At 44.2% G+C, this 23,810-nt stretch overlaps 1 protein-coding gene across 3 annotated transcripts; it reads right to left on the reverse strand.

The window, feature by feature from the left end:
• Positions 1-361: 361 nt before the first annotated feature.
• On the reverse strand, positions 362-23,687 carry ENKUR (enkurin, TRPC channel interacting protein). 3 transcript variants are annotated; one of them, XM_074984889.1, is made up of 6 exons: positions 23,553-23,687; positions 23,126-23,220; positions 16,927-17,072; positions 10,330-10,559; positions 7,032-7,178; positions 362-911 (listed from the first exon to the last, which is right to left on the reverse strand). In XM_074984889.1, the coding sequence occupies exons 2-6, from the start codon at positions 23,200-23,202 to the stop codon at positions 738-740; spliced, it is 774 nt and encodes a 257-aa protein (XP_074840990.1). In that variant the 5' UTR covers positions 23,203-23,220; positions 23,553-23,687; the 3' UTR covers positions 362-737. The 3 variants fall into 3 exon arrangements, with proteins under 3 accessions (XP_074840990.1, XP_074840989.1, XP_074840991.1); XM_074984888.1 differs by having other exon boundaries at positions 23,490-23,619; XM_074984890.1 differs by lacking the exons at positions 23,126-23,220; positions 23,553-23,687 and adding an exon at positions 15,580-15,664 and having other exon boundaries at positions 16,927-17,060.
• Between the last annotated feature and the right edge of the window lie 123 nt (positions 23,688-23,810).

Consider the following 23,810-nt stretch of genomic DNA (forward strand, 5'->3'; position numbering starts at 1 on the left):
TAGCATCTTTTGAACTCCCTCATTAACATGCCCCTTCTGAAAGGAGGGGGCTCATATATACACAGCCGATTTGTATAATGGAAGCAACAAAAAGTATTCTTCCTGATACAAATATATCACAGGCTTATGGAATCATAATTCATGAGCAGAGTATATCCTACTATTCATGGTAACAATATGGAAGTTTATATTTTCAGTAACCTCTTCCACTGTAAATATATTGACAATTGTTCTTGGTAATAAAAATTGAGAAATAAAGCAAAATTTATGATATGGAAACCAAACTGTTTCTAAATAGAATAATTCAAACCTTTCCATTATTAACAGTTATTTAATAATTAGTATGCAAGCCATTTCCAACTTCAATGTCTTCACCAAATTCACTTTTAAGAAGAATTAGTTCAAGTTCCCCACATTTCCATGTCAACAAAGAAGTTCTCTGTTTCAAAAGTGTGTCTAACAGTCTTTTATATAACTTTCATAGGCAAACCAGATTTACAAAAATAAATAAAACTTCAATTTCTTCATTGAAAATTAAACTACTATAGATTTTATTTGAAAAAATATGTGACTTATACAGATGAAAAATTCTTTAAATGTAACATGTAAAATTCCATTATTTTTATAAATTAGCTATTTCTCTTTCTCTGAATAATGTGGACATGTTTCACTTCTTTCTTCTAGGCATCTACATTTTCTTCTCAAGGTAAAAAAAAAAATTCTTTCCAAGGCAGTTCTTACTTATTTGCAATATAGATAATTTTGTGCTTCTCAATTATATTAATGTCATGCTCCAGTTGTTTCATCTGTGCTTCCAGCCTTTCTTTATGGAACTTCTTTGGTAAGGTGTCTATTTCTACAGAAAGGCCCTGAAACTCATGATGTACTTCTTCCCAATTCTTTTTCAGACCCTAAATTTGTTGTATGAAAAGGAAAACTTAGAAGAATAACTTATTTTGTTGAAAGGCCATATGTATCTAACAAACAAGCATTCTGCCCTGTGATATTTGCTCACTTCCCAATAACAATCAACAGAAGTTAAAATTGATTAACAGCCGGATACTGTTTAATGGGGTCAAATAAATTAGCATAATTCACTAATCACATAAGTAAACTCTTTCATATCCAGCAGCCCTGGGAAGGGGAGGTTGCTGGATATTCAAATATTCTGGATAACAGAGAGGTATACCTAGCAAAGCATAACACTAAAGAAAAACATGATTAGATATTAAGAAACAAACAAAAATGTATTCAGAGTACTTTGCTTAATAACAACAGTAGTATTGTACACTGTAAACTTATGCTGTATTTGCTATATTTATATGTATTTACTTTCATTATACTGTACTCATGGAAAACGTAACTAAAATATGGACGTTTATATTTTTAGTAACCTCTTCCACTGTAAATATATTGACAACTGTTCTTGGTAATAAAAATTGAGAAATAAAGCAAAATGTTAAAAAGTTAAAATGTTGGTTATTTGAGAGTTCTGGATGATAAAATGCCAGTTAGGACAGAGTTTACTGTAATAACAAAGATGAATTTGAGATGGCCAGTTAAAATATGCAGCATGATCTGAACAATACACTTATTTAAATGGAAAGTTAATACAGATTTAAAACGGCATTCTAAAGTGACTACATTTGGCATTACAAGACTTGCTATAGCTATTGTGTGTCTATGCATGTTTTGGCTTTATATGTTATAGCTATTTTCAAACTCTAATGATACTCTGGTAACGTAGTCCATAAATTACTTTTAAAAGAGGACTATGGCAGCATGTGCATCTAAAGATCAAACTTGGGCCTGTTTACCTGCTGGTTTGTAATGTTGTTTTTCTTTACAGTCAAAGCCAATAAAATGTATGTATAGTAACAAGTCAGAAGACTTGAGGAACTTTTTCCTATTTTGTATTTAATCATGAAAATGTACACAGGATTTCTTAAACCGTCCTAAAAGTGTCATTACTTTTTGTCATTTAGTGTCACCTTTCATGTCTGCAATTCAGGCCTAATCCTAAAACACTGAAAACAATGGGAATGTTCACACGGACGCCAATGTAAATTATAGTTTACTTCCTCCCTGGAGAAGCATTGAGCCCAAAAGTTAGTCAAAGTCTCTCTCTGGACTGTTCCTGGTGCAGCATAACAATGTGCTGAATCCTTCCTATGGGCTGGATTGTCAAGTAACTTCCTCTGTAATAACTATTAGGCTGCATCTACATTACAAAATTACTTAGAAGTTAACTTCGAAGAAAGAGGCTACTTCGAAGTAGCCTGTAGAGTGTCTACACATGCTTTTCCTTATTTTGAATTTAACCTTGAAGTAAGGGAGGCTAACTTCAAAGTCATTACTCCAATCCCAGGAATGGAGTAGTGCCCTACTTTGAAGTTTAACTTCAAAGTGGGATGTGTGTAGATGTTCTGCACTCACTACTTTAAAGTAAGGGGTCCACCATCGTGGCGGCCCCCCCTAGAGCACAGAGACACTCTGGGCACTATGGTCCCCGCTGGCCGCCTGTCAGGAACCAGCTCCCCGGCAACCCCAGGCAGAAAGCTGAGAGCTTGCCACAACCAGGTGCAGCACGAGCTCCCACTCAGACTGCCCCTGCTTGATGCACCACCCAGCGTCTGCACCCCCTGCCCACTGTGGCAGCATGGCAGGGCCCCCCCACTCCTGGTCCCCAGATGACGAGTCCAAGGGCTTGCAGTGACAAGGCAAGGGGCGTGCCAGGAGGGGACCCTCCTGGACTGAGGCAGAGCTGAAGGACCTCCTTGCTCTGTGGGGGGAGGAAGAGGTCCTTCAGCAAACTGGTGCCCACCAGAGAAATGAAGAGGCCTTCCACAGGCTGGGCAGGGGGATCGTCACTCGAAGCCACATGATGAAAGTCAAGGAGCTTAGGCTGGCATATGTCAAAGCCTGGGATGCTGCCACCCGGTTGGGGGCATGGTCTGTGCACTGCTCCCACTACAGGGAGCTGCACAGGCTACTGGGGCTGAAAGAGGTGGTCACCCTGGAGCACTTTGTTGGCACCACTGGTCCCCACTCCTTGGGGACACTGACAAGGAGGTGGGCCCCTCTGGCACCACCAGCCCACTGCGCAAGAACTGGCCCACCAAGACCGAGGGCAATGACGAGGGCTTCAGTGATGGGACCCCTGTCATCGCCCTCCCCTCCGGAACACCCAGCTGTGCCTCATCCACCTGAGCCCTGGGAAGTTGCAGCCAGTAGGTATGGGATGAGAGGGATGTCACAAAGACCAGGGATTTCCCCCTTCCCCCCAAGAACAGACCCACAGCCCACACACCTGGGGATGGGGGAGCAAACACAGCCCAACCCTTGCCAGGTGGGAACCTCTGGGCACCCGGGATCCCACAGGGCTCATGGGCCATTGGGTGGCAGGGGAGTGAGGTGGGGGCCAGCAGAGCAGCAGCCCGACCCTACCCCCAGGGTTGGAACCCAGCACTCACAGGCTGTCCCCCTCTCCTCTTCGGTCTCCACAGGTCCATCATTGGGCAGCCACCACAGCCCTTCAGAGCAGGCCACAGCCGCAGGGGACCAGGATGCTGCCCTATCACCCCAGCCTGCATCCTCCTGCGGCTGCGCCTCACTGAGAAAGTGCTGGCGGGACAAGGAGGAAGCTGCCAACCAGGTAGTCATGCAGGAGCTGACTGGGGTGCCCCAGGACTGGCTAGCGATGGAGCAGGTGTGGGTGAGGTTGGCTGGCAGCCTGGAGACCATGGCCCAGGCCTTGAATGCCAGCCTCACTCACCCTCCCACCCCGGCCAGCCTGGCCTACAGCCCACCTGAAGGCTGCCACCGCATGGCGGACCTGTCTCCATATGCCTGCATCAAGCTGGCTCAGTAGCTCCTGGATAGGGCAGGTGCGCCTGCCCCTGTGGCCTTCCCTGCACACCTTGTGGAAACTGAGTGCGTGGCACCCCCACCCCACCCCTACCCGTGGTCCCAGCCCTGAATGGGGCCCTGGACCCGGGTTGGCTGGGGCAGCCACGGCTGCTGTGGCTCCTGGCCTCCCACACCAGTGGGTGACTGAGCCTTCTCCCATCCCAGCCCCGCTCCAAATTCAGTCTTCCCCCTCAGCCCCCTGCCTCTTCTCTGTGGCCTGTTTCCCCCGTGCACTGAAAAGAGTTTGACACATTCTGTTTTGTTTTCTCAAATATATTTATTCCCCAAAGTAAAATGTGATGTTCCAACTTAACCCTGAGTCCCTGATGCATGGTGGGAGAGCGGTGCGGGGAGAGAGCGTGAGGACTGGAGGAGCCTGTGGTGTGGAGTGTGGCTGGGAGGGCCAGGGCAGGCCCTGCGTAAAGGCCTGGCATAAGGCCTCCCAGTCCTGACCCCATCCCTCTGGGCCTCGCAGCATGGGATAGCGGGCGGCTGTTCATACCTGAGCCCCAGGGTCCGCAACCCAGCCCTGCATGAAGGGCTCCCACCTACCTTCTACAAGACTGTGGAGCGCACAGCAGGCGGTGATCACCGAGGGGGTGTTTGGGAGGCTATGAAACCTCCCCTTCACCCTTCCAAACACCCACTGTACTATGCCCTGGTGTAGTTGAGGCAACCGTTGAAGGTGTCCTGGGCTGGCATGGTGCGTCTGGTATAGGGCTGCATGAGCCACGGGCACAGCAGGTATGCGGCGTCAGCCTCGATGCATGGGGGCATCGTGATGCCCTGAGCAGGAGCTCCTGCGGGGGGACGTATGTGCCCTCCTGCATCTGGTGTCCCAGCCATGAATTCTGGAACACCCTGGCATTAGGCGCCCTGCCCAGCCACCCCACGCACACATCCAGGAAACGGCCCCTCGTGTCCACCAGAGCCTGGAGTATCAACGAGTGGTGCCCTTTCCTGTTAATGTAGGTGCCCCCACTGTGGTCCACAGCCCAGATCGTCATGTGTGGCCTGTCCCGGTTCCAAAACAATTGGGGAACCCCAGGTCCATGAACCTGGCAAGGGCAGCATCCAGGTCTCCCAGGGTGATGATGTGTTGCAGGAGCACTGTGTTGATGGCTCAAACAACCTGCAGGGGTGGAAAGAAGACACATCCATGAATGCCAGACCGTGAGGCCCCTCCTTCTCCCCTCCCTGCCAGGGCTCCCTTCCCTGTCCCCAGTATCCCCCACCCAAAGGTGGATCTGTGGTGGGGGCCGGACTCACCTCTGTCAGCACTGCTCTGATGGTGGCCTTGACTCTAAATTGGTGTCCGATGGACCGGTGGCTGCTGGGGGTGGCCAGCCGCCACAGTACAATGGCCACTCTCTTCTGCACCAGGAACACTGGCTGCATCTGGGTGTCCCAGTGCTGGAGGACTGTGGTGAGCCAGTGGCAGAGGTCCTTGAATGTCTGGCAGGTCATCCTGAAGTTCCTCAGCTACTGCTCGTCGTCCGAGTCCTCCAGCTCCAGCCAGTGCTACCACTCGGTGCTGGTGGTGAAGACCCACCGGCGCTGGATCGGGGGACCCAGAAGAGGGGCAGCAGGGCTGTGGCCAGGGCCTGGAGGCTGGGTCCCATGCGGGCAACCTGGCAGCACCACTGAAATAGCACGTTGACCAGCATGGCCAGCAGGCTGGCCAGGGTGGGGAGGAGATCCTCCTCAGGGAGCGTCTGTGCAGGCATCTTGGTCAGCTCTTCTCCCCAGCACGTAATCTGCCCTGCTGTCTGCAGCCTGGCAGCCTTGAGCATATGCAGGGTGGGGGTGTTGGGAGGAGTCCTTTAAGGCGTTGGCTGGCTGTGAGCCAGAAGGGCTTGTTGGCCATAAAACCCCCTACCTGCATCATTTCCTGGCCCCTTACTTGGTAGGGGCTACCGTGTGTATATGCTTTACTTCGAAGTAGAGGGGAGCCTATTTCGAAGTAAGGGGGGGTGCTTTTGTGTGTAGACTCTCTACTTCGAAGTTGCTTACTTCAAAGTAAGCAACTTCAAAGTTATTTTGTTGTGTAGATGTGGCCTTATTGTGAAACTACAAATAAAAGACTCACCACTTTCACAAACCATGGTGTAAGCTGAGAAACAGTAGTGACCTTCTCTCTTTTGCTTCACAAAATTTTGCCATTATTGGTGCATGAGCCTTCTTGTTAAAAGCTCCTGCTATCTTTGACAGTCTTCCTGTCTATATTTCCCTATCTCACACCTTGTTTCAAGTCTCACCTGAGAACATTTTTTCTCCCATGCCTATACCTCTCTATTTCTCTCTCCCTCTAATATTATTTGTTATCTAATACTTTTTACAGTATTATTTAAATCTGGAAAAACACTTTGGAATATATGTTGTATTAAATACACTATCCATTAAACAAGGGGTGTCATGAATTTGGCCAAAAAAGGAAGTTGTATTTATCTACGACTCAAAAGGCACTAATCCTGCAGCTGAATCCCTGGTGTTGGATCTCCGCAGCTGCCTGGAGAATCACTGAAGATACGATGGACGGGATCCAAAAATGGGAGGACACTTGTAAAAGTGAACTTCAGAGTACCCCAAATCTCTGAAATTTGAGTCAGATCAGACTGTTTGTCCAGCCCTACCTATAATTATTCTAGAGCTCCACCTAGTGAAAACCTAGCCAACCTAAAAACATCGTTTCTTACACACAACAGTACTTTGATGCATTGTATACTTTCCTATTACTTACACAGAAATACAAACCTAATTTGTCTTTTATAGTTATCACTACAGCTATGGCTACACTTGCCCTGTATTTTGAAAGGGGCATGGTAATCAGGATGATGGGATATTACTAATGAAGTGCTGTGCTGAACATGCGGCACTTCATTGGGCTAATTCTCCCCCCTCCCCCCGGCAACTTCCAAGTGTCAAACTTTGAAGTGCTCGCATGCCCTGTTTACAAAGCGTAGGCACTTCAAAGTTGCCACTGGGAGAATTAGCCTAATGAAGTGCTGCGTACTCAGTGCAGCACTTCATTAGTAATCTCCCATCACCCTGATTACCATACCCCCTTTGAAGTACGGGGCAAGGGTAGGCGTAGCCTATGAAACCTAAATGACAATACTTACCTGTAGGAGACTTTCCCTTTCTTCATCAGAGAGTCGTTTCATGGCTTTTTGTCGCAGAGTCTCCTTGACATAAGCATCATATTCTTCTTGGGCCCTCTTTACCTCCTCCTTTCGTTTAATTACATATTTGGGAGTAAGACCATAATCCTGAAAGGTCAAGGGAAAAGTTCCCTATAGAAACTTATAAGAAGAAATCAATGAACAATATGATATAAATATTATCAACAATGGCATTTCAAATGTACAAATCTAACTTTGAATACTGGTTCTTACGATGGAAAAATAAAAAAATGTCAGGGCTATTCTCTGAAAAGCAACAGGCCTGATTCTTCTGTAGACTGTCCAAACTCTGAAAATTATTCTCATCAATTTTATATTTAATGCCTCAAAACAAGAAGGAAGTAAAAAAAATTGAAACCTTCAGATCTCACAGTTTTAGGCCAGTTAACTATAGTGCAACTATTTTATATCTATATATTCATGACATCAAATGCCATACTTTGACACATGCCTTTCTTTGCATTCCATGTATGCAAATTTTTGGTATAACTCTATATGTCATATAAAAAGTCAAAATGTTTAACACAATGTGTTGCACGTGGTCTCAGTTATGCCTCAGAGTCATAGTTTTGCACTAAGAGTGATATACTACCCCAGCAATTTCTCTGGGCAGGATTATATTTCAAGGAGGTGCAGTTCCTTCAGAAGATCTCAGATGTGCAGGGGAGACATACCCACTACATCATCCTTTAGACTTCTCATTCCACTCAGATAGATCTGGTGCAGGAGGCAGTCAAGGTCTCACCTTCTCCCCACCATCTTTGCTGTGGTCTGTGATCCAAGTGGTGCAGGGAGGACTGTGACCTTGCTTGGCCATTGCATAACTCCTTCCATTGTATCTGCTCAATTGCCCAGCTATTGGGCATGATGTTCCTATGAATTGTGTAGGTAATATATGAAACATACAAAAATGCTCTTGACGGGAAAGTGACTTTACATACTAAAATTTACTTTCAAAATGGGTCTTTCAAAGCTGTTATAAGTACTAGTATAGTTTCAAATATAAATTTCTGCATAAATTAGCAGCTAGGGTAACATAATATACACAATTTCCTTTGTGATGTTTTGTAAGGTTTTTCAGATAAACATCTTGTTCTGTACAGCAGTTCTACATTTCTTGCAAGTTTTAGCGTATAAAGATAAATTGCAGCTCCTGTTTGACACAGAACAGGTGTTCATTTGTATAAAAAAGTTTGTGATTGGGTAAAATAGTGTACAGTGGTTTCACTCAGTCTTACACAACTTTTGTACATTGGCGCATAAGGATATTAATCTCAGTCAATGTCCATGTCACATTTCATAAGATATGATTATTTAGATGTCAGCTGATATTTATGGATACTATGCAAATATATCAGGAAGAGACATATCCTAGTAACACTCTGGAATGTAAACTACACTTTGTAGAGGTTTTGCAATTAGTTAAACAGTGAATATTTCAATTTGACTTTTTTTGTTACATTAGTGGCTCAGGGTCCCCTGAAGGCTGAGAATCTCATTTTTCTGCTTTGTTTCCTTGGGTGTGTGCCACAACAACCATCCAGTGAATGAAAAGCCGGGGCTACAATAGAAGACTGCAAACACCACTCCTGAAATGATAGAGGATTGCTCCAGAACGACATGAAACATTGTTTCTGCATTGACCAGGAATGCTACACAGTATAACTTATAAGCTAGGTCTACATGGCAGCGTGAGTCCAAAATAAGATATTTTAAAATGGCTGATTTGAAATAACGCATCCACACACAAAATGCATTTCAAAATAGCACACAGCTATTTTGAAATAGCATTTTCAGATCCATAGCGCTATTTCAAAATAGTGCCCTTGGAGCCCATAATAGCATGTCTTAAAAGCACCTATTTTAACATAGCAATTTCGAAATAGGCCTTACTCCTTGTGGAATGATGTTTACTGGAACTGGAACAACACACCTGCTATTTTGATTTTATTTCAAAATAGTGTGTGTGTTGTTTGGATGCTGCCAAAGTTATTTTGAAATAACTGCTGTTATTTTGAGATCATTTTGCTGTGTTGACACAGCCATCCTGACTGTTGGCTGTCATTCTTGTGAATGCCATAGCTCCTTGCTGAAGTTGTAAAATTGACAAGAAAGTCAAGCTATCACTGTATGCAAGTGAGGGGCTTCAGCAACGTTCTAATCTTTTCCATCCATAGCTGTGTCTACACGTGCACGCTACTTCGAAGTAGCGGCACTAACTTCGAAATAGCGCCCGTCGCGGCTACACGCGTCGGGCGCTATTTCGAAGTTAACTTCGACGTTAGGCGGCGAGACATCGAAGTCGCTAACCTCATGAGGGGATCGGAATAGCGCCCTACTTTGACGTTCAACGTCGAAGTAGGGACCGTGTAGACGATCCGCGTCCCGCAACGTCGAAATTGCCGGGTCCTCCATGGCGGCCATCAGCTGGGGGGTTGAGAGATGCTCTCTCTCCAGCCCCTGCGGGGCTCTATGGTCACCGTGGGCAGCAGCCCTTAGCCCAGGGCTTCTGGCTGCTGCTGCGGCAGCTGGGGATCCATGCTGCAGGCACAGGGTCTGCAACCAGTTGTCGGCTCTGTGGATCTTGTGTTGTTTAGTGCAACTGTGTCTGGGAGGGGCCCTTTAAGGGAGCGGCTTGCTGTTGAGTCCGCCCTGTGATGCTGTCTGCAGCTGTGCCTGGCACCCTTATTTCGATGTGTGCTACTTTGGCGTGTAGACGTACCCTCGCAGCGCCTATTTCGATGTGGTGCCGCGCAACGTCGAAGTTGAACATCGACGTTGCCAGCCCTGGAGGACGTGTAGACGTTACTCAACGAAATAGCCTATTTCGATGTTGGCTTCACGTGTAGACGTAGCCCATGTGTGGCATAAATTTTTATATGCAGCAAGGTATGTGTGAATGTGCACAATGAGTAGAAACAAAAACCCTAGCTGTGGAAGCTCTGCTATTCTGCTGTTAGCTGGACTGCTGTCCTACCGCGAACCTGGTGCTTCCTGGATGCTCCTGATTCCCCTCTGAGAATATTCAAGAGCTTAAATCTAACGCAAACATGAATAAAGGTTCATCATTTTTTAAAAGGCTCTTCTATGGCTCCTAGTGCATTCTCCCTAATAAATTTCCAATATCTGATGCAAACAAAGGAGTATTACAAATTCTCAGAAAAAGTCAGAAGCAGTTTTTAAAATGAAAGTGTTAGACTACCCACGTATACCTTCTCCTGTAATTTACAAAACATACCTTTTTATTAATGTATTTTGGGACAAGACCTGACGTTTCAAGGAAATATTTGTCTCCTTGCTTCCTGTCAACACAAATAGGTTGAGGCTTCTTAGCCACTCCCATGATAACAGCTGTTGCATTTGTATTTATGAAATTCTTTTTACTTTGAATTCCCATAAGTGGGTGATCTGTCACATGTGGCACTGATGGTACTGTTAGTATCTTCTTTCTTCCTTCATCTCTTTTTCCTGTGGAATTAAGCATATAAACACCCATGTAGCAAGTATAAAGCAGTAAGTAATTTTCCAGTATCAGCATTCTCAGATATCTGAAGCAGGATAAACAACTACAACTGAAAGAAAAAATGCACAGTGCTGAAATGAAAATGAACTAGATTAAAAACGTAAGATTGGCTTGGGGAACTACTGTAATGAAAAACTATTTAAAGTTTGTTGGCTAGCAAAAGACCAAAAACCTACAGAAAATTTACACGACCTCTGATCAGGTTTTACACTATAAATTCCATCAGTCATGTAGCACTTTAAAGACTAACAGAATAATTTATTAGGTAAAAGTGCTACATGACTGCTGGTTTGCTTTATTAGAATACAGATGAACATGGCTACCTCTCTGTCACTGTGTAGAATCCATGTAAAAGTACTATTGTGTAAAACTTGATCCATATTTTTTTCTGCTAGCTGTAGGAGAATTTTACTACTTAATTTATATTTTCCATCTATGATGGGTCATAATAATCCCAAACAGGGTCTACAACAGTTAACCTTGCTCACCTAGGCTGCGTCTACACGTGCACGCTACTTCAAAGTAGCGGCGCCAACTTCGAAATAGCGCCCGTCACGGCTACACGTTAGGCGCTATTTCGAAGTTGAAATCGACGTTAGGTGGTGAGACGTCGAAGTCGCTAACCCCACGAGGGGATGGGAATAGCGCCCTACTTCGAAGTTGAACGTCGAAGTAGGGCACGTGTAGACGATCTGCGTCCCGCAACATCGAAATAGCGGGGTCCGCCAAGGGGTTGAGAGACGCTCTCTCTCCAGCCCATGTGGGGCTCTGTGGTCATCGTGTGCAGCAGCCCTTAGCCCAGGACTTCTGGCTGCTGCTGCGGCAGCTGGGGATCCATGCTGCATGCACAGGGTCTGCAACCAGTTGTCGGTTCTGTGGATCTTGTGTTGTTTAGTGCAACTGTGTCTGGGAGGGGCCCTTTAAGGGAGTGGCTTGCTGTTGAGTCCGCCCTGTGACCCTGTCTGCAGCTGTTCCTGGCACCCTTATTTCGATGTGTGCTACTTTGGCGTGTAGACGTTCCCTCGCAGCGCCTATTTTGATGTGGTGCTGCCCAACGTCGAAGTTGAACGTCGACGTTGCCAGCCCTGGAGGACGTGTAGACATTATTCGATGTCGCTACATCAAAATAAGCTATTTCGATGTAGCGTGCACGTGTAGACGTAGCCCTAGTTGAGGAGGCCCTGCCTCCTCAGCTTTGATGGACATGTTCCAGCTAGAGAGCACATATAAAGGCCTGTAGAGCAGCTCAGTCTGGGCTGACTGCTGATGGTGAAGGAAAGGCTACAGCAGCTCCTGAAGAGGAACTGCTAGTACACCAGGGTGCTGACACCAGTCAGAGCAAAACAGATGTGGATGCCCCAGCCTGGGACACTGCCAAGTGGGGAGACACAAAAAGCACAGCGCTAGAAAGTTGGGTAGGAAGTAATCCAGGGAAATTTTGTGAAAGAACAGTAGCTTTACCAAAACAGCCTGTTCTGGTGGGATCCCTGCTGAGCTGGTGGCAGACAACCCTACCACTGACAGGGCCCTGGGTTGGGACCTGGTGGACAAGGTGGGTGTTGGTTCCCATACCCCACTACCACAGCCTCCCAAAGTTATGAACCTGCTCCCTGTTTCACTGGCTGGCTGCTGGGCCATGCTGTCTTATTGTGAGTTTCAGTCACGGAAGGTAATTTGTTTTTCCTCCTTGATTTGCAGCATCCCACTAGTGAAAACTGTAGGCTATGTCTACACTACAGGGTTTTGTCGACAAAGTGTTTTGTCCACAAAACCCTGGGAATGTCCAGATTCCTAAGGTGGCTGTCAACAGTAAATCGACAGAACACAGCACTTTTGTTGACAGTCTTATCCCACTTCCCACAAGGCATAACACCTCTGTCGACAAACAGGGCTTCTGGGACACCAGACAGCCCTGTCTGTTGTGCTTCCGGTTGGATGTTTTGTTGAGAGAGCATCCGGGCAGTCCAGCTGCTCTCTGTTAACAGAGTGGATTGCTCTTGTGATCTGCTTGGTAATTTGGCCACAATCTTTTGACAGAAGCTTTGTCAGAGGACATCTTCCAACAAAAACGTCTGTCGACAAATTGTTGTAATCTACACAAAACCGTAGTGATGGCTATCCTTGTTTTCAGCTACTAGTCAACTGCAGAGACAGCTGGAAGCCAGACAAGAGGCAGTACCAAATAACCAACCAGCTATCTGAGCCACAACTAGTGATTGACAATTAATTAAAGTATGTTTCTGTTCAATGGATTGTGGTAAAAGGCCAACAGTAGAAGTACTGTCATTCAAGACAGCAGCTATTTTATTTGTAATACCTTCAGTTTTTGACATATTAACTTTAGGCACTACACCTCATGGTACACACTTTCTTCATAATTCTGCTTCTTTGATTGTGACACAAGATTTTCACTCTTGGTCTCATGCATTTAGACTGACTGGTTGGGAGCTGTCAAAGCCAAACTTTTTGAAGTTTACCACATCTATCCACATGTACCACCATGTAGAACATCTTCTCTACAAATAAAGTGGTATAACGCAGTGGAGCACTCGATTCACTCTTTTTTGAGCAAAATTGTGACACATTCACTAACTATATCCATACAGGCAAAATCCCTCAGAAATGAAACCCCCAAACACGGTTACGAGATGGGAAAGTAAGAAAAAGCCTGGGATATTAGATCAGTAGCGAAGCAGAATTTCAAAGTAAGTGATTTCTCCTTCTTTGAAGATACCATCATCCAAGATTCTCATTTTCACAGTGTACCTAGCATAAGGGATGTCCTTCGTCTAAGAAGTTCAGTCCAACAATTGCATCAGATAGTGAAGAAAACATCAATGCATGTTAAATAAACTAATAAGCTTTCTTGCCTTTATTTTTTTAAACAAGGCAAAGGAATGATCAGGGACATCCAAAGAACATCAGGCAAAAAACCAAAACTTCCAGACTGAATCCAATAAAAAGCAAATTTGCCCAACCAAAACAAGAGGTGCACAAAATAAACACTTTCTAATCCATGGGAGAGTTCACACCCTTTACTTCAGATGTGCATGCCTGGGAAGCCTATGACGGATTTACTGGTAGCAGCAGGCTACAAGAAACATAAGCTATATAAACACAAGCCAAAAAGATCATACAGTTTTCTGGATTTGACTATGTTTAAAACATCCCTGAGGTTCATAGTGAGAGCTGCTTGCTCTACATCTCAGAAGGTCCTAGAGATATTCCCTGCTCCAACAACTATTCAAGAGTATTTATTGTGATTTGACTTCTCTGTTTTACACTACAAGTATCATCCATACATATCATATTAAATAAGAACCAGTAACCGGTAGCCCTTAGTTTTGTTCTCTTTTAACGGTGATGTCCAAGAAACTGTTGGAGAAAAAAACCCAAGAGTTTGGATGGACCTCAATTGTCTCACCTCTGCTTCACACAGAAACCCCAGGATGTGTTAATGTCAACCTTTGTAAGATGCACCTAACCGGGACCAGCACCCAAGCCTGGTGAAACAGTTACTCTTATTTAACACTGAAAATTTAGCCTCATTCAGACAATACTGGCTGTTTCACCTTCTCTTACCTGTCTAGATGTGTCACCAGACCTTGCTGCAATCTCTCAGGGGGTCTCTGTTGCTCCCTCTCTAGCTTTCTTTAGTTAGCCCCTAGTCAGGACAGCTTTTAGCCCCTGCCTCTAATTTGGCCTACTGGTCTGCTTCAGTCCCTTTAGCTGCATTTCTGGAGGCAGAATAGTAGAGTGTAATGCTTTTATTTTCCAAAGCGCTTGTTCCTACTGGAAGCAATACTAAGGGGAAAGACAACTGAAGACAGCTGTAAAATTTTCAAAGGGACATTTTTAAGGGCCCAAAAGCAAGCTATTCCACTGTGTAGGAAAGATAGAAAGTACGGCAAAAGACTGTCTTGGCTTAACCAGGAGATCTTGCATGATCTCAAAAACCAAAAGGAATCATATGAAAGTGAAAACTAGGACAAATTATAGTGCCTGAATATAAGCAAACAATGTACAGGTAAGCAGGGGTAAGATTAGAAAAGCAAAGGCACAAAATGAGCTCAAACTTGCTAGAGATATAAACAGTAACAAGAAGACATTCTATAAGTATATTAGAAGAAGAAAATAAAAAACAGGGTAAGCCCAATGCTCAGTGAGGAGGGAGACACAATATCAGAAAACTTGGAAATGACAGAAGTGCCTAATGACTTCTTTGTTTCGGTCTTCACCAAGAAGCCTGATGAAGGAATGCCTACACAGTGAATGCTGGTGGGAAGGAGGTAGGTTTAGAACAGTGTTTCCCAAAGGCTGTTTCTACACATGCCACTTTCTCCAAAAGTGGCATGCTAATAAATGGCCCAAAATATGCTAATGAGGCACAGATGTAAATTCCCTCCACCTCATTAGCATAAAGTCATATGATTTGGAGTCCAGAAGATGCTCTTCCAGACTCCAAAACAGCATGTAGAAGCGTGGCCCCTGGGGGCGTCTTCCAGAAGGGGTCTTTGGGGAAGAAGGGGACTCCGGAAGGAGGACTTCCTTCCAGAAGACCCCCTGGGGGCCGCGCGTCTACATGCTGTTTTGGAGTCTGGAGTTCATGTGACCTTATGCTAATGAGGTGCAGGGAATTTACATGTGTGCCTCATTAGCATATTTCGGGCCGTTTATTAGAAATGGCCAAAGTGTGGTACTTGTATCACCGGTGGTAGGCAAAAGGATTTCCAGGGGTACATGGCAGAAAATAAATAACTAAAAATCAGGAGATAAGCACTGGGAGAAGGGTACGCTGGTAAGGCTGAAGTCCTGAAAGGGATACGTGAATGTTTTAAGTTTGGGATACACTGGTTTAGAAGACAAAATAAAAAAATAACAAATCAAGAATTACTTAGAAAAGTTAGAAGTCTGCAAGTCACCAGAGCCTGATGAAATGCATCAAGGAGTTGATAGAGAAGATACCTGAGCCTTTAGCTATCCCCTTTGAAAAGTCCTGGAAGTCTGGAGAGAGTCCAGGAGCCTGGAAAAGGGCAAATGTAACGGCCATCTATAAAAAGGGAAATAAAAGCAACCCAGGAAATTACAGACCAATCAGATTAACTTCTGTGCTAGGAAAGATAATGTAGCAAGTCATTCAGGAATTCATCTGCAAACATCTGGAAGAAAATAAAGTGATAGGTAACAGCCAGCATTGATTTGTAAGGAACAAATCATGCCAAACCAATCTGATAGCTGTCTTTGATAGGATAACAAGTCTTGTGGATAAGAGAGAAGCTGTGGATGTGGTATACCTAGATTTTAGTAAGGCATTTGATACAGTATTGTGAGCTTCTTATCAATCAACTGGGTAAATACAACTTACACAGGGTAGCATAAGGTGGGTGCATAACTGGCTGGATAACCATAGTCAGAGAATAGTTATTAATGGTTCACAATCATGCTCACTGAGCATAACAAGTGGGGTTCCACAGGGGTCTGTTGTGGGAGCGCTTCTGTTCAATATCCTCGTCAACAATTTAGATATTAGCATTAGTATTAGTATTAGTATGCTTAGTAAGTTTGCAGATGATTCCAAGCTGGGAGGGGTTGCAACTGCTTTGGAGGATAGGGTCATAATTCAGAATGATCTGGTCTGAGGTAAACAGGATGAAGTTTAATAAGGATAAATGCAAAGTACTCCACTTAGAAAGGAATAATTAGTTTTACAGATAGGCTGCATCTACACATGCCCTGTGCAGCCCTGAAGATGTTAATGAGGTGCAGATGTAAATTTCCTGAGCCTCATTAGCATATGGCCACAGGATTCAGAGTCTGGAAGAAGCTCTTGCAGACTCCACAGTAGCTGTGTAGATGTGCAGCCCACAGGGATCTCCCGGAAGGAAACTCTCCTTCCAGAAGCCCCATCTTCCCCGTCTAAAGAAGTAGAGTACCTATGATTATTACAACTAATCTCTCAAATGACTATAACCAGAAGAGATTTTTTTTTCTATTTTCAATTTGGTTTGTGCATTTGACTGTGCTCTGTGTATAATCAGTTGTACTGTTCTCCAGTCAGCTAGTCACTTTCCCTTGTTGTTTGTGATGACTTCTACACAGCAAAAGAAGGCAGAAAAAATTAAAGAAGTAGAACAATGATTATAAAATTGCAAATGCTACAGAGAACACACGGGCAGTCTAGTATATAGAATTATTTTAAACTTCAAAAATATGATGATTTCAGATTGATGAGTTCACTTTCAATACTATTACAAATTGTAAAAATAAAAGAAACATCATGTTACTTTTCATGTATGTATGCCAAAAACATACTTTCTGGTAGCTTTGGCTCCTTCGAATGTTTCTGAAGAAAGTTTTTTGGAGATGGTACTTCAGTTTTTGCTGGTCCCATAGTTTTCCATGGAGCTTTTTTTTCTTGTATTTCAAGTTTCACAGATGGTCTAAATGTTGATATATATCTTTAATGTTAAAAATAATCAGAAAGCAGTTGCAAGTCAGGACGTATTATACACACAGACATATATAAATTGCAGTTGTCTATTGTTATTATCTGAATAAATGTTGTGATTCCACAAATGCATAAGAAAAGATAGACATGTTTATGAGATAAAAGCATAAATTTGCTTTATACACATTTGTTGGTCTTCCTTTTAAATCATTTGCATCTTAAAATGACATTTTTCTTTCAGGTCTTCAGTCCAGCAAGATTAACATATCAACTTCATTATATTTTGTCTAAATATCATTTAAATTATGATCCAGTGTTTCTGAAGGCAGACTTCAACTACATCATGGAACTTTCCAGAACTGAGCATATAACTACAGCAGGGGCAGGCAAAATCCAGCCTGTGGGCTAAATCTGGCCCACCACATATTCAGATCCAGCTCAGAGTATCACAGAATCATAGAATCACAGGGCTGGAAGGGACCTCAAGAGGTCATTAAGTCCAGCCCCCTGCTTCAAGCAGGATCAACCCCAACTAAGTCATTCCAGCCATGACTATGTCATGCTGGGACTTAAAAACATCTAGGGATGGAGATTCCACCACCTCCCCAGGCAATGCATTCCAGTGCTTCATCACCCGCCTGGTGAAGTAGTTTTTCCTAATACCCAACATACTACTTTCCTTCTGTAACTTGAGACCATTATTCCTTGTTCTGCCATCTGTCTCCACTGAGAACAGTTTCTCTCCATCCTCTTAAGAGCAGCCCTTCAGGAAGTTGAAGGCTGCTATTAAATCACCCTCAGTCTTCTCTTCTGCAAAGTAAATAAACCCAAATCCCTCAGCCTCTCCTCATAGGTCATGTGCTCCAGCCCCTTAATCGTTTTCGTTGCCCTCCGCTGAACCTGCTCCAGCACATCCACGTTCTTTCTATAACTGGGGAGCCCAAAACTGGATGCAATACTCCAGTTGTGGCCTCACCAGTGCCTTATAGAGGGGAACAACAACTTCTCTAGATCTGCTCGAAATGCTCCTCCTAATGCAGCCCAATATGCCGTTGGCCTTCTTGGCTACAAGGACACACTGTTTACTCGTATCCAGCCTTTCACCCGCCATAATCCCTAGGTCCCTTTCTGCTGCACTGCTGCTTAGCCAGTTGGTCCGCAAATTATAACAATGCTTGGGATTCTTCCGCCCCAACTGCAGGACTCTATACGTCTCCTTGTTGAACTGCATCAGATTTCTTCTGGCCCAGTCCTCCAATTTATCCAGGTCACTCTGGATCCCATCTCTCCCCTCCAACTTATCTACCTTTCCCCCTAGCTTGGTGTCATCTGCAAATTTGCTGAGGATGCAATCCAGGTCATTAATAAAGATGCTGAACAATACTGGCCCCAGAACCAAGTCTGGGGGCACTCCACTTGAAACTGCACGCCATCCAGTAATGGAGCCACTGACCACTCCCACTGGGGCCAACTGCCAAGCCAGCTTTCTATCCATCGTATAGTCCATGGATGCAATCTATATTTCTTTAACTTATGGTCAAGAATGTTGTGGGAGACTGTATCAAAAGCTTTGCTGAAGTCAAAGTATATCACATCCACTGACTTCCTCATGTCCACAGAACCTGTTACCTCATTATAGAAGCTAATCAGATTGGTCAGGCATGACTTGCCCTTGGTGAATCCATGTTGACCACTTTTGATCACTTACCCCTCTTCCAAGTGCTCCAAAATGGTTTCCTTGAGGATCCCTTCCATTATTTTCCCAGGTACTGAGGTAAGGATGACCAGTCTATAGTTCCCTGGATTGTTCTTTCCTTTTTTAAACATGGGTACATTTGCCTTTTTCTATCATCTGGAATCTCTCCTGATCTCCAAGAGTCTTCAGAGATAATGGCCAAAGGCTCGGCAATGACATCTGCCACCAATATCCTGCAGGGGGATCCTTGCGCAGAGCCACCACGACCCCACACACCACTCAAAGTGGTCAGATGATGGAGCCCGTGTGCTTGTCTATGTACAGCATGTGCCCATCTCCACTTGCTGCTCCCACCCCTAAAACAATCCACTGGCCAGAAACCGGCCCCCAAAGAGGCATGCTGTGCAGAGAGCCAAAAGCTGGTCCCAGCAGACAGCTGCTTTCAGCAGCATGTGGGGATGCAGCAGCCAGGCAGCCTGCGCAAGGGTCCTGCTGTGCTGCTGGCTGGAAGTGACCTAAGGCAAGTGCCTCCTGGCCAGAGCATGCAACATGGCACCACAATCCTTCCCATGCTCCAAGCACCCTACATTTCCTGGAACTCCCCCCTGCATCCCTTCCCAAGGTCACAACCCAAACTCTTTGCACCTTCTCTTACATCCATCTTCCAGGTCAGAATCCTTTCCTGCTCCCAACGCTCTCCCAGACCCTGCCTCAGGTCACAAGTCCCTCCTTTCTCTAATTCCCTCCAAGAGACTCCACCCCCTTCAACTTCCCAATCCTCTACTCAGAGCTATCTCCTGTACCCAACTTCCATCCCAGCGCCTGCCCCCACATGAATATAAAAGAGGGGCCCTTGACCATTTACTTACCAGATGCTAACTAAAAGGACCACTAGTCAGAGCTAAGGCAGTAAATTCTATGTTCTAATATCATATTTCTTATACATCATAGGGCTGACCATGACTGACTAAAATCAATGACAATTTTGTCACTGGCTTCAGTGAATGCAGATTTAGGTCTAAGAGCCCAGAAGTCATATCTGTAACACAATAGGGTTCTTCTTGAAAACAGCACCCTCTCACGTGACTGGACTTGTATATTGGATACGGAAGCCGTTTTATGTGTCCATTGTATCTGTTGGTCCCAAACAGTGTGCCAGGGGGCCGTGAAAGGCGTCTAATGAAAGCTGAGGATGCCCTGAGTCTATGTATGCTACTTATATGTCTGTGCCATGTTTGTAGGTGTTAGCTCCATAGTTGTATTGTTAATATTTTAGAGCTAAGATACACAATAGGAGGCATGGTTGGTGGTCTCTCCAGCCAGGGTGTTGGACTAAAATAAAGGCTTACACAGCCAATACACATATCAGAAGTTTGGGACTGTTTCTTGGGATTCGTCCAATGGCAGTTTGCCACAACAACCTACCTAAATCAGGGGATCTGGACTCTCCAGTGCCCGATGAAAAGAGAAAAGGGCTTTTTCCCTCCCCAGCTGGAAACTAAAAAAGGACTTAGCAGCGTCCATCTTGGAGAAAGTCTGTCTTTTCTTTCTGTCTTTGTTCACGTTCCTGTTTCAAGGGTCCACATTCCAGCATGCTGACTTCAGCTCACCAGATCTCCAACTCTCCAGTAACTAAGACTATATAACTTGGAAACATACCCCTTATGGGGTAGACTTTCAAGAATTAGCATAGAACATCGCTAGCCTACATCAGTAACTGTAACCAATGTATGTAAAGTATCGCTTTAATAATTTTTCTCTATAACCCTGTTCTTGCTTGCTTTGTAAATAAACCTTTAGCTGTTTAGATCTAAAGGATTTGGGCAAGCATGGCTTTTTTTGGGGGTAAGATCCAAGTATATATTGACTAGGGAGTGTGGCTGGACCCTTTAGGGCCTGGAAGAATCTGTGTGGATTGGGTGAAATAGGTTTAATAACCTTTCACCTCAGTTTGGGGGTTGTTGGTCTGGGCTAGCATAGCAGCTGAGAAGCCCGTTGGTTTGCTTGTATGGCTTCTGGCTAGCCAGAGGGGCTGACAGAGGTACTTTTGTGGCTGATTTGATTTGCCTTAAGGAGAAGGAAATCCCAACCTGGGGCTGTAAGTGGCTTGGATTTAAGCGAAGATACTCTGGTTTGATTTCCTTAGCTACACTCAGAAGCCTCATCATATTACACAACCCAACTTACTTTGTTCAAAGGAATGCTTATTTGGGTGACAGAAACCTAAACAGGAACAATAATGAAAACAACAACAAAAGGCAAGTAGATTTACGGGCACATCTATCTGTTGTGAAGATATTGATCCGTGTGGTATCAAAATGTAGTACCCATAAATTATTTTTTGTTAACAATACTAATACATAACTATAACAGATAAAAAATTGAGTATTAGTTGGACAAAGTCAGAGAACAAACTGTGCAGTCCTCCCAAATGGCAAAACCCTAAGTAAGGGATCACCCAACAGCATGTGATACATTTCTGAGTATGGTAAAGGCAAAAAAAAAAAAAACAAACCCAGCAGATTTACATGCTGTCGCTCAGGTCCTTACATAAGTTTTTTTTCTGGGGGGGAGGGCTGGAGGGCTGGAGTGGGGAGGAAAAGGAAAATATACATGTTTTATTAAATGCTTGTATTTTTCAAAAACAGTGTTATTTTTATGAAGTTAATATTTATTTAGGATTTCTTTAAAAAGGATTGTTAATTTTTTCCATTTAATTTTTTAGTAATTTTTTTTAAAAATGGGAATTCCCATCAAGGATATTTTTCTTTATCCCTATAAACTTTTATCATTCATTATATTTTAACAAAAAAAGGGCTACAGTCAGTTTTGTTTCCAATAGCATTGACATTTATGTCAATTTAGAGTACCGTAATTGATTTGAGGATTCTCTTTTCTGTTTGGTTTTATGAGAAGTAACCCTATTCCAGGCACATCCTGTTTTCCTGGCACAGCCAAACCCTTATGTTGCTTTAAGTTATGACAAGAGGAAGCTGAATACGAATCTGGTGGTCCTAGCTCTTTCTGTTTTGGAGGTGTTCTTCATCAAACAGACAAACTCTCTAAAACATACAGTAGATCACAATCTAGTTAAGCAAAAAAGAATGGAAGGAATTACTTTGGTTAAATGGGCTCAGCTGAACAGGAGTCATGGTAGCAGCATTAATGAAGATGTGCACAGAAGTAAAAGTGTTGTAAATGCCAGACAGATACTTTCTTCTTATTAAAATAATTAGATGTGGATGATCTAAAAGACAGGGAATCACCTTCACACTAACAGGAAGATTGGGATTCAAGAAATTCACATAAATAGTACTGTACTATTGTATTTTGCCTGAAAAATACTTTGCTTGTGTGGCTTATGGTGGAATACTCTACAGCCATCTTCTAGGCACAACCAGACCATGAATAAAAGTGCATGGACAGAACAGATTGCAACTACCATGGCTTACAGCTTGTAAAAATAGAGATATTAATGTTTTTAGGATTAAGATGAATTTCCACTGCCTGCCTTTCTGTAGTGGTCCCATATGTATTTGATCACATATGCAAAAATGCCTAGCATTTCCTTAAGTTAATGAAAGGATTTTTCAAAAATGTTTGGGTTTTTCATTTAAGAATCTGCCTTCTTTCTCCAATCATGCAAGCTAAGCCACTGAGGTCCAGAATTTCTTCTTACACAAGTTAAAAACTAGAGAAAAAAAACAAATGTAGGGCTTTTGAAATGTACAAGGAAAAGGGTTTAGTATAACCACTCTCCTGGAACATTTCTATTGCATTATCACTGGATTATCCCCACTTTCTTCCTAAATGTGAATCAGACAAGTCCACTTCTGTGTGCTAAATGTTGTGTGTAATTTACAGGAAAGAGTGAAGACAATGTTTTTTCAGTTATGGAAGACAAAAACAATGGGGTATTTGAAGGTAGTAATGCAACAGAATTCAAATGAAAACCTCCTCAGGGCAGGAAACACCTTTCTCTCTGTTTTGTAGAATGCCAAGGGCATACATTAAACAATAAATTAAAAGATGAAAGGGCCTATAAAAAGCTTCATTTTTCATATCTAAATGATGCAGGATGCATAAATGGGACAAAGGAGCAATACAGACCCTTGGTAGAGACGACTGGATATATTTCTGCTGGTAGCTCATGAATACTTCCATGCCATTTATTTTATAAAAGAAACGTGACAAAGGTCGCATTAAATTTGGGTTTTTTTAACCTAATAATATAATGAATAGCACCAAGTCATAACAAGTGTGAAATTTGGTACAGCTTTGCCACCTTAATTCCCCATGTGAGCAAAAAAAACTGAAGCGTATTAGACACTGCCACAGAACAAACTGATACTTTCATACCCACATACCTCGGGAATTTGACAGACTTCTCCTCCACGCGGGGCAGGAGATTATATATGCTCTCTTGGGCGCACAGCGCTGTCATCCTTGACCTGAGCGGGCCCTGGGGATAACACACACTGTATTGACCCTGACCGCATCTCCCGCATTTGCGCCCTCACCTTTGTGATTTTCTCAGTCCCTCTTTATCTGCCGCCCCAGTCCCCGCTTTCCCATTCCCCCGCTCCTCCTTTTCTCCCTTCCGCCGTTTTCCTTCCAGCCCTTTTTCCTTTCTTCTCCCTCCCGCTGCCCCTCCTGAGGCCCTCTCCCACACCGACCCCCTCTCTTCATTTCTACTCCGGCTATTCCTCTCCCGCCTCTGCCCCTTTCCACCTCATCCGGCTCCCGGCCGCATCGTCCCTCGCTCCCTCGGGCCGAGCCCTGTCCTTCTCTCACCCGGCGCCGCGTGCGCCACCTGACACGATGGTGCCACTAGAGATCTGCCTACTGTTGTCTCTTCAGTTGCTATGGGAAACTATCGCTTAGTAACGCCGGAGCGGAGGGACAGGGTTATTCGTGACCTCATTTCCGTCTGCCCGACCCCACGAATAGGTTAGGGGGGCGGTACCAAGCACCTAGACTGGGAAGATGGATGCTGCGCATGCGCATTAAATTGAACGGACTGGGGAGTGCCACGGAGCTGCGCAGGCGCAA

Source organism: Carettochelys insculpta, chromosome 2 (assembly GCF_033958435.1).
Source record: "Carettochelys insculpta isolate YL-2023 chromosome 2, ASM3395843v1, whole genome shotgun sequence".
Classification (NCBI taxonomy): domain Eukaryota; kingdom Metazoa; phylum Chordata; order Testudines; family Carettochelyidae; genus Carettochelys; species Carettochelys insculpta.

Excerpts from the sequence above, each read along its gene's own strand:
- ENKUR (XM_074984889.1), bottom strand. The coding sequence starts at position 23,202 with ATGACAGCGCTGTGCGCCCAAGAGAGCATATATAATCTCCTGCCCCGC. Across the intron at positions 7,179-10,329 it reads CAAAATACATTAATAAAAAG|GATTATGGTCTTACTCCCAA; the intron begins GTATGTTTTGTA and ends TTGACCTTTCAG. Across the intron at positions 912-7,031 it reads AAAGGGAAAGTCTCCTACAG|GGTCTGAAAAAGAATTGGGA; the intron begins GTAAGTATTGTC and ends CAACAAATTTAG.